Source organism: Labeo rohita, chromosome 7, assembly GCF_022985175.1.
Source record: "Labeo rohita strain BAU-BD-2019 chromosome 7, IGBB_LRoh.1.0, whole genome shotgun sequence".
Lineage (NCBI taxonomy): Eukaryota > Metazoa > Chordata > Actinopteri > Cypriniformes > Cyprinidae > Labeo > Labeo rohita.
In genome coordinates, this window is record NC_066875.1 from 6,405,789 (window position 1) to 6,421,675 (window position 15,887).

At 36.2% G+C, this 15,887-nt stretch overlaps 1 protein-coding gene across 1 annotated transcript in view; it reads left to right on the plus strand.

Annotated features, from left to right (window-relative positions):
- The window catches only part of LOC127168516 (trichohyalin), a 170,632-nt gene that overhangs the window by 46,284 nt on the left and 108,461 nt on the right, over positions 1-15,887 (plus strand). The window contains exons 4-6 of the mRNA XM_051115454.1: positions 7,884-7,934; positions 12,250-12,333; positions 14,010-14,147. Of these exons, the coding sequence (XP_050971411.1) occupies positions 7,884-7,934; positions 12,250-12,333; positions 14,010-14,147 (273 nt within the window). The remainder of the gene's footprint in view (positions 1-7,883; positions 7,935-12,249; positions 12,334-14,009; positions 14,148-15,887) is intronic.

Consider the following 15,887-nt stretch of genomic DNA (forward strand, 5'->3'; position numbering starts at 1 on the left):
AATGCATTCATTAATGCATTTCCATGAACTTATTGCAAACCAGTTGGTGAATGGTGAGCAGACCAGAGACCCACACAACCCCAGAGAAAGGGGGAAAGGGGAAGAGAGTGACAGAGATAGATTGTGCTCCCCTCCCCATTTGTGAGATGGAGCAGTAAAGTGCTGTCTGGCAGACGAAGAGCTCGTTTGGTGGAGTGTGCCACTAGGGAGCGCGAAGCTGGGGCTATGAACTTAATGAAGTTTGACTAAACTCATCAGCGTCTGAGTATCAGGATCTCAGAGACAGAGAAAGCAGATGCGGAGGGGGAAGAAAAGCAGAAATTTCCAAAGGAAGCGGCTCACTTAGAGGTCATTACTGTCCTACAGGAAGTCCCATGTCAATGGAGACGGGGTAACAGAAAGAGTAGGGTTGGGGGGTTGCAACCCACCTGCTTTTATCATATATATATATATTTAAAGAGCTGCAAACTCAACTTGACTTTAAAAAAGGTAGGAATTTAGTGTACTACTGGTAATTGTGAGGGCTCTAAATTATGCTGCATACATGACACGTTGACATTACCACAATTACAAGCCGACAGCTCTGAGATTATGCTCAGAGAAATTCGTATCCTTGGACTTTTAGAATTTTTAGAGGCCTCTTTCTCATTTTTATTGTAATGGACTTGAAATGCCATTCAGAATGATCCTGAAGTCATAAAGAAAGTTATAAAGAAAAGAAACTCAGCTGTAAAGCAAGTAGCAGTTGTAAACTGCTGACATTTTGGTTGTTTTTCACTTTACAACTTAAAATGGGTACACACCATAAGATAACTGGGTTGATTTTGGGCCGATTTCTCCCCTTCCGACAGTTCTAGGTAATGTCCGATTATCTTGGTGGTTCTAAAGATAATTTTATCAGATTTTCCTGTGGTGTGAGGTGTGTTAAGAGTGACTGAATCTGCTCAGAAGAATGTCGGAGGCGCCCGATTGCGAATCGGAATCAAAAATCATATTACAAAAATCAATGTACAATTTCCATGGTAATGCAGTGTCTGATTTTAAAATGGTTTTCAAAGGATGAATTTTGAGATTTTAAGTTTTCAGTTGATATATAATTTCTTAAGCGTTATATTGCGTGATAGGTAAAAAGGCAACGAAGAAAGTCTTTTTGTGACAAAGGTCAGAACTCCTGACATTTGTATGATGAGATTTTCAAGTAAGTTAACCAATACTTGCATTTAAAAGTTTATTTATTTATTGGTTTATTTTTATTTATTTATTTATTTACGTTTACAAGTCAGTAACTTAAAATTTCAGTAAATTCCAGTGTATGAATCAGTAGTGGAATGAATGAAGGAAACATACGTTTAGAATGAGGCCTAAACTGTTCAAAATTGTTGTTGAAAAAAGCACAAAAAGGCACTAAATCAAACTTGTTTTGTACGGACTGTGCTACTGACACTGTACCAGTCAAAGACAAATTCAGACTGTATCTTTTCATACAGTTTCAAGGATTTCTGGAATGCACGTTAAACAAATACTCCAATATTAGCGGGACATGACCATTATGTGAAGTATAGTACTTCAGAATGAGTTTGGTCTTTTATCATTTTTGTTCAATGGCTATTTGCTTTTGGAACATGTGTGCTGGTACTGTGTCTATCCATAATATAGACAGTACCAGCACAAATATTCCACAAGTAAAAAGTCTTTGAACAAAAATTGATCAAACAGATTCTTAACATAGCTGAGAAATAAAGCACATGCTTAGAACTATCTAGAGCCATCAAACACATTCAGAACACATTCTACTCACTTAATAGGTTGTCCTTGTGATGGACTGAAAGGGTGTCATTTAATATTTCTGAGATAACTCTCTAAATATCAAAGGCTTTTGTCAAAGCACATTGCTGATGTAGAGCCATGCATTAGAATGTATTCACAAGCAGCTTTAACATACCTGTCAGTTTAGTTTGCGTTCACTATAGCACTTCAACATAACTAAGTGGAAACATAGAGTCAACATGGAGTCAAAATGGACCCAAAATTGATTTTTCACACACATTCTGGTCTTATTGTGAATAGAGATTATTAAAAAAATGTTTGGCTTGTGAAATGTAGTACTGTGACTTGCTCACCTGATAGATTTGATCATTTTATCAAAAAAATCAGAGTCATAAGCTAGATTACTCCATATGAAGTGATTGAAAAAAAAAAAAAAAATGTTTTCTGATGTCACTAAGGCCACCTGGGCCATTGGATAATATTGACCAATAGACAAATTGCTATTTAAACATAATTTAAGGAAACTCACATACGGTCTGGCTTGATTTTGGTGTGGAATGCCTGCTTTTCACAAACCAATTAATTGCTGACCATTTTTTTGCTGAGATGTACATCATATTGTGGAGGTAAAATAGGTAAATATGGCAATTCACATTGACTTACTAAAAATATGCTCGAAAATATTTTGTTATATTTAAGATTTTTGTAAATGTAAGATTTATGTAGCTGAATTGCATATAAAATTTCCATCCATTTGGATTATATTTTATAGTTTTTATATTTGTATGTAGTATTAACAAACTAATAAACTTAATGTAATGCATATTTGTCAGTCATACCTAAATGAAACAGATAATCGTACTAAACTAAATGTGCGTAAAATGCAATAACCAGGGTTTAAATTAATAATCAATAAATCTAAGTTCTTTCGATTTAATACATTTTAACTACATTTTAACCCTAGTGAAAATTAAATATACTAAAAAGTATAAAAAAATACATTTATTTCATGCTATACTATATATACAAATACATTTACGTATTATGTACTTAAAAATACCCTGCAGTTGTATTTCTAGTATACTAAACTGCATTTAAAGACCGATGTTATTTAAAAATCGTACAATTCTCATCAATAGTGACATTAAAACATATTTTAGGCTTAATATTAAGAAATGTACATTGTGCACAAGTAGTAGCCCAAATAAAGTTTAACTACAATTTATATATCAGTAAGTCTCGAGCGATATGTCAGCAAATATGTTAATAGACTTGAACTATACCTAGTAGAAAATGAATGCATTTTAAATTGATTACTTTTTTACTAGGGGAGTTTTGCTTGTTCCACAGGTAGCCGTTTTTGTAAAAAAAAAATATTGCTTTCACATTTTACGCTGATTCTAAGCAATTATAATAAATGCATTTTGGGAATAATTTTTTATTATTATTAGATTTTTTAATCAAATCACAATTTAATCACAAAACCCCACATAGCACAGGTATTTTTGTAGCAATAGCGAACGATACATTGTATGGGTCAAAATGTTAGATTTTTATTTTATGCCAGGATACTAAGTAAATCATGTTCCATAAAGATATTTTGTAAATTTCCTACCGTAAATATATCAAACCTTAATTTTTAATTTATAATATGCATTGCTAAGAACTCCATTTGGACTACTTTAAAGGCAATTTTCTAAATATTTTGATTTTTTTTTTTGCATTCTCAGATTCTAGATTTTTCTATTGTCCTATCCTAACAAACCATACATCAATGGAAAGCGTATTTATTTGGCTTTCAGATGATGTATAAATCGCAGTTTCAAAAAATTGACCCTTATGACTGGTTTTGTGGTCCATGGTCACCAAAGAGTTAATAAACACACAGACCTGTACATACACATGTGTAATAAGTAGAATGTAGTTCTTTATTGTTCAGAAGACTTCTGGTAAAGATTTATGAGTGAAAGTCAAGCCAAAAAATACAAAAATAGAAAGAAATCTATAAATATCTGTGGCAACAAGCTGAAACACGGCCTCAGACAGACTACAGATATATGTTTTAGGGTTAGGAATTGCTCTGGTATAGCAGATGTTAGTTCAGGACACATTACATCCCTTGCGTACAGAAACAGATGAACATATCGCAGATGAAAAACAAAACAGCTGTTTTTCCCCACGTCAGTGTTTCATTCAGCCTCACCCATTGGCGCGTTTGCTTGTGTGACTGGTTTGTTTGTGCTATTGATATGAATGAAGTCTACCTGACTTGTTTTTCTTTGCTGTTTTCATGCTTTCATTCCGTGATGCTGTTTTTATCTATCTGTCCTTCTGCACTCACCCTCCCTCCCCTTTTCCATCTCTGGTGGCAGGGGGGAACTTACAATGCATTTCACGTCCAAGTGCAAGTGTGTTGCTATGGTGGTTGCTAGGGATTTAGTCTGGAGTGACGTGAAAAGTCCGAATATTTAAGGTGTCCTTCTAACGCAGGGATGTTTGAAGCCGCTCGGAATGAGCAATCACCTCTGAGGGTTGCATTTTCTCGCCTCTCTCTTTCATTATCATGTCTGCCTCTCTGGAAATATCACCATTGATTTTCAAAAACACACTGAAGGATAAACTCGGAGAGACATCAAGCTATGCAGAAGAGAGCATTGGCTTTCTAGTAAATACCTAAACAGCGATATTGTTCAGTGCGCAGTCACTGTATGATTCTGTGGTAGGAGTAAACATATTTTTGATGATCTGATATAAAATAAAAAAGAATGAATATAAGGTAGCAGTACTGTTTTTTTTTTTTTCTCCACCTTTCTTTGCCCGGCAATGAGAAAAGCAGGTTCCTAATGTCCTTTCCTCACCTTCCTAATGGAGTGTTTCTCCAGCTTTAAGGATGTTCTTGGCCATGGGTAGTGAGGAAGTAATTGATTGTGTTGAAGCAGAGCTGGTCGAGGCCACGCTTGTCATTGTGAGCAGGTTTGTAGGCAATCAGTGTTAACTAACTGTTCTCCAGAGACATTATTGAGGAAAGGGTCAATACGAGCGTGGAAGGAAGGATCAGGTGTCGTCATCGGCTCCTCTCACCAGCACTTGTGAACTCTTTAACTTTCTGCCTTCACAACAAAGCGGATCTCATGAAAGACATGTTCTTCAATTACACACGCTCTGGGAGGAGAGATGTTTTCCCCCTGTCTTATTGAGTTCCTTCTCTTTCGTCTCTCTCATCCCTCTATATTGCTAGCCGTGTTTATAGTTCATCTCTTTCTAGTCTTATTTTAATCAACTCTGTCAGTGATGTTTCTCCTAAAACTTCTTTGGAGAAAAAAAGAAGCTAATTTTGATGTTGTACAGTATGAAAATAGAGCTGTAACATAAATGTGGGTAGCAGCTCAGTTCATTTGGTCGTGAATAGATTTGATGAGTAAATGAGTTCACATTGGGTCCATGGCATATACTGTAAGAAAAGTAAATGTCTAAAAACTTGATTAAAACAGATGTGACAAGTTGTAGAAATATTCTCTTTCAATTTATGTTGGTTTTAAATACCTTTTTTGTCCTTTTCAAAGAAATACCTGTCATATGGTGGAACCATCAAGTAACATAACGTATCCTGAATATGTGTGTACATTATTTTCATTTTTTTTTCCCCCAAAAAAAAAAAAAAAAAAAAAAAAAAAAAAAAAATATATATATATATATATATATATATATATTAAATTCATCCCTAGTAAAAAAAGTAATAGATTTAAAATTTATTTATTTTATACTAAGTATAGTTCAAGTCTATTAACAGTTACTGACATACTGTATTGCTCTGGAATTACTGTTTATAAAAAACTGTAATTATACTTTATTTAGAGTACTCCTTGTGCACAATGCACATTTCTTAATAATAACCCTAAAATATGTTTTAATGTCACTATTAATGAGGATTGTATGATCTTTAAATAATATCGGTCTTTAAATATTTAAAGTGTACCTAAAGTATACTTGAAATAGTTCCACCTTAGCACAATCAAATATACTTCAGTATCTCTTTAGTTGGGCTTCAGCACTACAGTACTTCCACACAATTAAAGCACATTAAAGGAGAAGTCCACTTCCAGAACAAAAATTTACAGATAATGTACTCACCTCGTCATCCAAGATGTTCATGTCTTTCTTTCTTCAGTTGTAAAAAAAAATTATGTCTTTTGAGGACATTTCAGGATTTTTCTCCATATAATGGACTGATATGGTGCCCTGAGTTTGAACTTCCAAAATGCAGTTTAAATGTGGCTTCAAACGATCCCAGCCGAGGAAGAAGGGTCTTATCTAGCAAAACGATTAGTTATTTTCATTAAAAAAATACAGTTTAAATAATTTTTAATCTCAAATTCTCATGTTGTCTTGCTCTCCCTGATCTCTGTGTATTCTGGCTCAAGACAGTTAGGGTATGTCGAAAAACTCTGATAATATTTTATCCCTCAACTTCAAAAATCATTTCAAAATCATCCTACATCGCTGCAGAAGTTCTGACCCAGTCTTTGCAAAGTGAGCATGCAAAGAAGATCAAACAGCCTTAACAAAAACGGTAAAACAGCGATATACACTGTAAAAAATAAAAAACACAATTTGTTGAGTCAGTTTAAAATAATTTGTTACCCTGCTGCCTTAAAAGTTTAAGTTCAGTCAACTAAAATAAGTCTAGTCAACTTGAATGTTAAGTTGTACTAAGTAACAACTTAGATATTTGTGTTTGCTAAACTTAACAGATGGGTAAGTAACCCAGCTGCCTTAAAATTTTAAGTTGATTCAAATCAAATATCTAAGTTGTCACAAAAAGTATATAAATTGTATTATTTTTATGAAAGTAATCAATCGTTACGCTAGATAAGACCCTTCTTCCTCGGCTATGATTGTTTACATCCACATTTGGGATCATTTGAAGCCGCATTTAAACTGCATTTTGGAAGTTAAAAATTGGGGCACCATATCAGTCCATTATATGGAGAAAAATTCTGAAATTTTTTCCTCAAAAAACAATTTCTTTACTGAAGAAAGAAAGACATGAACATCTTGGATGACAAGGGGTTGAGTACATTATCTGTAAATTGTTGTTCTGGATGTGGACTTCTCCTTTAAGTACAAAATTAGTTGTTCCAATTTAGCAGATTTTAAATATATCAGTTTAGTATACTAAAAGTACATAATATGTAAATGTATTTGTAGTATAGCATGAAATAAATGTATTTTAAATACATTTTAATACATTTGTTTTTCACTAGGCACATGCCATTTTGTACCATGTGGCATTTTACAGCCCAAACTGACCTTATTTTCTTACAAAATGATCAAATTATCAGGGGGGAAAAAATACACATACATACATTTATTTTGTGCTAAGTAAACTACAAATACATTTACATATTTATGTGCTTAATAAATTTACTTTTGATATACTAAACTGGGATACATTAAAGGTAATTAAAAATTGGAATAAATTGGAATAACTAATTTTGTGCGGAATGCTTTTAATAGTTTTGAAGTAGTGCTGAAGTCCAACTAAAGATAAGTATCTTCGATTGTGCTAAAGTGGAACTATTGCAAGTATACTTCTGGTACACTTTAAATATCTTACATTTAAAGACTGATTATTATACAGAGATCATACAATCCTTAATAATAGCGATATTAAAACACATTTTAGGCATTATATTAAGAAATGTGTGTTGTGCAAGCAAATAAATAAAGTTTAATTATAATTTTATATAATTAAATCTTAAGTGATATGCCAGTAAATATTTTAAAGTATTTTAATGTAGAATAATTAGTAAGAAATAAATGTATTTTAAATAAATTATGGCATAGGATTTTTTACTGGGGTTTTTAAGACCTATATTGCTTACTTATTGTCTCAGTTCACTCTCAATTTATTTGAGCTAATACAACATTATCTTTCCTTCAGGTGTCTTTTCCTTCTGTATGTTTGTCTGTATATCCTGCCATCTTACTAGCATCTGTCTCACAGGTTTCATTTACTCTGAGGTTTATCTTCCCTGCGTTGCTGTGGAATGTATATTAAGTACACACTGTAAATTGAGCTCATAGTCTCATCAGATGCATGTCTTTTTCTTTAGGCTTCCCTTGATCTTGCTACCCTCAGAGGAACAGAGCTTCTGAAGACTGAGGTACGGCCACAGTTTTTAAAACTCCTTGGTCTTATAGTGTCACTTTAGACCTTATATTAGCAGTACACTAATTTACGCTTTTCATGCATTAATCAACAATAGGGGTGTAACGGTACACAAACATGACAGTTCGGTACGTACCTCAATTTTGATGTCACAGTTAAATATTCATTTATTGGTTTGTATTTTTTGTATTAAACAGTGGTTTACTGAACAAGTTGCTCTTCCTTTAAAATCAGTGATAAAAATCTACCTCCGCTTATGCTTTAAACTATACAGAGCCTTTTTACATTACTATAAAATTACAATTAACAACAGAGTCCAAACTTAAATTTAATTTCTACTTATTTTTAAATATAATAATCCACACTTAACCATTAAAAATTGTATGCAAACATGTACTGTATATTGCATATTTTAATTTTTTTTTAAATTAATCAATAAATTATAACATTCCCATTTGTTGTTGAAATATATTCAACAACAAATACACACAACAACACAGTGGTTGTCATAACTTTCATAACAGATTAATTTAAACATACATTAAATAATAAAGACATCACTAACAGGTAAACTAAAATATAAGAAGAATATAGTCTAATATTTAGCAAAATGATTTTTTCTAGACTTTATTTCTCTAGCGAACTAACAAGTGGACACTGATGACTTGCCTGAGGTAAACCAAATGCCGTGTGACATTTTGTTTAGAAGCTGCTTTATTGATGTCTTTCCACAGTTGAAACACTGATTAAGCGATTGCATGAGGCATGAGATGTTCATGCATGTTTATTTCGCATGAAAACTAGAAGTAAAGAGGAAGGAATGATTGCCTACACTCACGCTTCGCTCTGAAACGTCCCAGAAGCGGCTCTCCGAGGCATTTATACAGCGATCTGTCATGCCACATCAAAGTCTATTAAAACTCCATTTATTGTTTGAATTTCCTGAGAAAAAAATGCTGTACACATGCGTACCGGACAGAAAAACGCTTACCAAAATTTTTTGGTACGAATATGCGTACCATTACACCACTAATAAACAATATTGATGTTTGCAAGACCTCTAAAATCGCAAGTGGCCACTTTATGAGGTTTGTTTTAATACTAGTTAATCTGTCTTTTCGGATATCCCAACCCATTCACCTGAGATGGGAGTTAATGTATTAAGCTGGAATTTAAAAAGCATTCTCTGTTTAATTCTGAATGGCACATAACCCTAGAGGGTAGATGGCTTGCTTAATTGTGACCCTGGACCACAAATCCAGTAATAAGGGTCAGTTTTTTTGAAACTGAGATTTATACACCCAAAAGCCGAATAAATAAACTTTCCATTGATGTATGGTTTGTTAGGATAGGACAATACTTGGCGGAGATACAACTATTTGAAAATCTGAAATTTGAGGGTGCAAAAAAAAAAATATGGAGAAAATTGCCTTTAAAGTTGTCCAAATGAAGTTCTTAGCAATGCACATTACTGATCAAAAATTAGATTTTGATATATTTATGGTAGCAAATTTACAAAATATCTTCATGGAACATGAGCTTTACTTCATATCCTAATGATGTTTGGCATAAAAGAAAAATCGATAATTTTAACCCATACAATGCATTTTTGGCCATTGCTACAAATGTAGTAGTCAACATTTGAAGTGGATCAAAACCTTTCATCAAAGTTGTCCTAAAACCAAAACAATAACCGTTCTTGTCTTAGGACAACTTTGATGAACATTTTTGATCCACTTCAGATGTTGACTACTGTACACCCATGCTACTTATGACTGGTTTTGTGATCCAGGGCAGTGGTGGACGAAGTACACAAGTTGAGTACTTGAGTAAAAGTACAGATACGTATAATAATATATTACTCCAGTAAAAGTAAAAGTGCTCCTCTTTCAATTTTACTCGAGTGAAAGTACAAAAGTACCCGATTTTTTATGTACTTAAGTAAAAAAGTACTGATAGATTAATTTTGCAATTTTAAATAGGCTACTTAATTGAATTTTATATTAGCACATATTTTTTTATAATATAATTTTATAATCCTACTGCTAAAAAAAACCTGGGATTTTCCCAAAAAATAAATTTTTGTTGTTGATATGGACTATGTTGACGAGAGTGATATAGTAATATTCAATGTGCAGCTTACACTGCAATGTACCTGAGACAAAACAGATTTGACAATCATATTTTCAACAGTAAGAAAAAAAAAGTGTTTTAAAGCTTGTTTTGCATAACGTCACAGTTATATATGACATGACAATAAGGCCTGAAGTTAGCAAGAACATTTTAAGGAAATATTTACATAATGATTATTTCCTTTCCTTTGATAATTACTGTAGTTACCATGATCTGAACATCACATCCTTTCTTTTTCCCTTGGATGTAATCTATCTAGGTGGTTGAATAAAAATATGTGGACTTTATATCTAAAAATGATCTCAACTTAGCACCAGCAACCTGCTAGACAGTTAGCATCAGCTAACAATATTTACTTATTTTCAGTATAGTTGAATAAACATTATATCTGTCTACTCCAGCTGATCCAAACAATATAAACATTTATACTGTTGCTAAACAATATAAAAACAGACGTCACGTAGGGCTAGCATTTTAATAGAACTGCTAACGTTACATCAGCAAGGAATATGAATGTGCATGAGTTATTTTATTTAAGCTGTTATTAAAATTTTTCGTTTTTGATGCGTCTGAATTCAAGCATTTCAGTGCGCTTAAACAGATCACCTTTTACAGCAGATGTAATTCATAAACAACGGACAGCTTTGACCTAAATATGATTTTCAGTTATAAAAATTAATACGAAAATTCGACCTTGGTAACTTACTTTTCGCAGCATCGGTCGCGCGCACACAAGATCTCCCAGTTTTTACTTGTGAATTCATTTGACTGGAGTCTCGCTCTAAACGGATCGCTTGAATCAATGAGTTGTCGACTCGAGAACAGCTGCAATCGGATCATTCCAATTCGTGAATGAATCGTTTGGTGCGATTGGCGAATCAGTTTAACAGGTTCATTGAAAAGAATCAGTTTGTTCATGAATCAGACACCGCTTGTGCGGTCTCAGAGCACGTGATATTTTATAAGGAGTAACGATATGTTTATGAAATGTAGTGAAGTAAAAAGTACGATCTTACGCTTTGGAATGTAGTGAAGTAAAAGTGAAAGTTACTCAAAATAAAACTACTCCAGTAAAGTAAAGATACTTGAAAAATGTACTTAAGTACAGTAACGAATTACAACTACTTCGTTACTGCCCACCACTGATCCAGGGTCACAGTTTTACAAGGATGAGAACAAGTCTGTAAAGGATAGATGTACAGTGTGTTCAATTGCTTATATTGTTGTTCTTGCTGTTAATTGTTTAGCCAATGAAGCATTTAAAATCCGCCTTCTGAATTAATTTACAGTGGACTAAAAAAAGCTGACAAGGAAATTAGATGTGTATGCCTTTTGTCTTCTGTGGACAACATAATTTCTTGTTTTTTGTCCATACAACTAAAGTCCAGCCCAGTACTTTCAACCAGTTTTTAAAAATCCTTCTTTTGTGTTCAGAAGAAAGAACATCATGCACTTTTGCAATGACACGAGGGTGAGTAAATGATCATAGAATTGAAAAGACTAATTCTCTCCCTTACAACCTTGTTGTAATTTATCTCAAGGGAAATATGGTGCCTGCCCTCAAGCAAAATGTAAACAAGTCCATAAAGCCGTGCTAAAGTCTGCAGTGTGTTTGGTAACACACAACTGGCACACAGGGCTATATCTTCCCAAGGACCCTGATCTCCTATCCTACCTCACAATAGCCTATCCATAGCAGTCTTGCAGACACATCTGACTGTGTAATGTATTGACAGTTGAGCAGTCTGCATTAAGTGCATACATTGAACGTGCACGTCTGTCAAGGGAGGGGGGTTATTTAGGAGCAGGATCAATAGAAGGTTAAATGACCGGCCCCTCTTCAGCACTACAGGCCCAGCGAGAGCAAGAGGGAGTCGCTCTTCCGAACTCTCCCCCTCCTTCTCTCTTTTCCTACCGCTTCTGCAGCCATCACACATACTCCGCTTAGTTAGCCTGGGAAAAAGAGCCCCAAACCCCGATCAATAACTTTGGTCTTGTCTGCCTAATTGCTCATTGGTTGACATTGGCACCCGGCTATATGTAAGTGCATGTTCCTGGAGTGATTCACTCTTCCCTTCCCTCTCTCTCTCCACCTCCCTCTCTTTACTCTCAAAAACACCTCACGCCCTCCGTTCCTTCCTCTTCGCCACGTTTGGGATGGGAAACCCGAACCGCAGTTGTCACGTCGGGACGCGAGCATCCAAAGGCTCCGGCAAGACCTGCTCCTCTCTCATCAGGCCCGTGACGCCCAGAGCGTTCAGGTAAATAAGCTCCGCTAATGACCATTAGGCAGATAAGACTCGCTCTCGCTCTCTCGCGCGCCTGTTATGCAGATCCGCGACAGGAAATTACCTTTTTTTCTCCTTCTTCTTCTTCTCTCCTCCCACACACACCCCCGCGTCGATGATTACCATCCCTTCAAGTCTTAAGTGTGGAGTGTTTGCATAGCACTCTGATTATTCTCACGGCATTCTCCTGCATGAATAAACAAATGCATGAGGGCGCATATCACGCATCCGCCAATGCATATGGCTACACGTTCTTTGTGTATGGAAATATCATTTGGGTTCGTTTCAGCGGGACGATAACGTCCGAAATACGTGTTGATTATGGCAGCGCTATTTGCATTTCATTTAACGTCGAGCGCTAAGGCGACACTGCCCCTCTCTCTGGATTCAAATGCGATATTGATCAGTCAGTCTCGGGAGCTCAAATCAAAACAATGATGTCGTTCCTGAGCGCCACATGCATTTTAACCTCAGTTTTTACGTATAAACAAACAATTATGGTCACTAATCGGATGCGTGATCCATTTTCCAACCCTCCATTTGCCATAAGAAGCATTTTGCTATTCCTTTCGGCTTTTTTTTCCAGTTGTAGTGTGCTAATGTCATGATTTAAATGAAGTATTGATCAGTTTAGGAGGGGAGAATGGAGAGAGAGCGCAATTGTAAGGCAAAGAAAGAGCAGGGTTATCGGCTTGCATCACACACCGAAAAGCAGAGCAAAAGGATGAGCTGGGGTTTTAGGATTAAAGGGAAACGATTCTTTCTTCCCTCATCGTTTTAGTCCACAATCTGGCAGGAATTTGAGCGTTCGCTATGCCAACAGACGGATGGGAAGACAAGGCAAGGCTTGAAGTGCTTGTCACCAGACCACAATCAATGGGTAAGGCGAGGGGCGACCGTTTGATTTAGGTGACTTAGGCGAATTTGTGGATTACTCTTGGGCCTCTAATGAGCGAGGCTGATTAATTGATCGTCGGCGGTGAGTCCCCAGGCCTCCATTTTGGATATGCAACTGTCATCGTGCGACGATTTGAAATGCAGAAGAGGATGCTCGATCGTGTCGGACTGGACCGGAACCAGGGGTCTGCCAAACCTCCTCCTCCTCTCTCTTTTTCTCGATTCCCATCTTCCCCTCCTCTCCGTTCTCTTTAGCAGGTGCTAATTACAATATTAATTATTTATTTTTAATGTGACGTGGCAGGCCTTGCTTTAATGATTTGAAAAAAAAAAAAATCAGAGAATACTTTTTTCTTTCAAAAAGCGGATTGACATGGTGCAATAGTAGCGCAAACTGCATGTGAATGTAACCGAAAATCGCAAAGATCCGTCTGCAGATGTGTTGCTTGTTCTCTCGCTCTTTCTGTCGAACAATGAGCTGCGATTTCGCATTTGGTTAAGAAGCATTGATTTTTGCTTCTGCATTCAGTGCAGGGCTGCCCTAGCCTGTCTAGAGTGTCAGGGTGTATGTGAGGGGTCCTAGAACCGCTTGTTGGGGCTACAATGAGGGCCAGACGAACGCCGGTTCCTCTTTGCCGGAGCTCTAGTCATGGTGGGTTCTGCGAAACGAGCAGGCGAGCGGAGAAACAGGCTCTTTGTAGTGGATTGATTTTCTCTTCCTCTGCGCCCTGCCCTCTATTGTGGTTGGATAGCTGGACGTCCAAGAGCAGAGACTGTGGGATCTGCAGAGAGAGCTGCAAGAAAGCCAGCAGGAGCTCCAGAAGGGACACGACCGCAACCAGCAGCTGCACAGGCAGCTACAAGATGCCAGGAAGCAAGATCAGGCTCAGGTAAAAGCTTCACGGCCAGGCCCAGGCTGCTCGGGCCCACTCACTCTCTCTCTTTCTCAATCTCAGTGCTTTTGTTCTGGGCTCTTTTTTGTGGCATACTTTGATCTCAGAACACTGCATTTGCAGTAATTTATGTATTTTTCTCTTTTTCTGAGAAGGATCATTTCGTATAAGAAGAATAATGGCTGTAATTATAAAGAATTGGCTTGTGCTGTTACACACCAAGTTTACCAAAAGGAAATGTTAGTCGAGGAGGATTTTGAAAAAAAGGCTTTGAGAGGGAAAAACATTAAAATGATCTCAATCTAAGATACTTTATGTAGCTTCTGTTGTTTTTCTACTTGATGATGTGGTGTATGCTGTAATGGCAATGGCTTGTAAGCTCTAGTTGCTACTTTGACGTGGATGGATGCTTTGGCAGAACAAATCTGTTGTTTTTAAGTACCAGATACACTTTTTATTTGTTTAGGTAGCTCTGCTAACCTTGCTATATTCCAGGTTTGTTTTAGAGAGTGCAGTGCATGTGTTGAGCAGCTGAACTTTCCCGGCTCGACTGAAGTGAGAGTTTACTTTGAGACAGGTGTTTCCCCCTCCCTTGTTGAGGTGAGGAGGGTCCTAGAATTTGTCCTGCCAGATGCCAGGGAACATGATCCCAAAGACATTTACTCTGGAAGGGAAAATGCAAATAGATGCTTAGAACATGTCACAAAACCCTACTAAAGTAGCTCTTTCAAACAAAGCTCAGGAAACTTTATGATCTAAGTTATGTTTCTATTAAGTATCCACCCTGTCTGACTTCTAAAATTCCTAAGGAGAATTAAAAACTGGACAGTTATACAATATAATCATTTGATATGGATGAGAAACATTTGAGTTTATGTTTGAACTCTTTCATTTTTGCAGACTTTTTTTTTGTCTTTGCAAATCTGGAGATCTCTTCTGAAACTCTTGAAAAGGACACATGGAGATGACAAAAATCTAAGAAGGTTAAAGCTGTATTCTTCATGTATTCTCATTTGGATATTGAATTGTGTGATTTTTCTTTCTTTTGGGCTGTAAAGTGTGCTATACATAATTTAAATGCATCTAACTAAACAAACAGTTTGTTGTATTAGGCACGTATCTGCAAGCTAGTGTTTGCTGCAATGAGACTCTGAGCCCTCCCCTCCCGGATGGGACTGCTGACCAATCAGAGCTCAGGCCAGTGCTGTCCGTCACCAGTGGCTGTGTCACCTGTCGCTAGGCGTCATGGCAGACTTGTTGGGGGAGCTCAACACTGATTGCTCAGAGAACAGATCTCACAGTGCCTTTGTTTACTAACACTCTCACAGTTAAGTTCACGGCCTGTTTACGCTCCAGCTGCAGTTTGTTTGTTATCATGAGGGGCACCTTTATCATCTCAGTGTTCACTGCTTTATAATCTTTTAAATCAGATTCATTGCTTTGTAAGCCTGCGTTTTGTGTGCAGTGTCATTTTCAGTTCTTAAGACACGAGCAAGAATAGAGGTAGTGCAAAAATATTTGTTGTTGTTTCTCTTTAGAAGATATATTTAAGTGTTAAGTGCTTTTTCTTCATGATTTGCTGATTGATACAGTAGTGCTGTTGCACTTTATACTGACACCTGTTGGTGTGGATGCAACATTATGTTTTTGATAACAAATGCTGTTTCAAATAAATATCATATTCATAGACATAGCTGATTCATTTATTGTGCAGATGACAGGTTTGATTACAGGGGA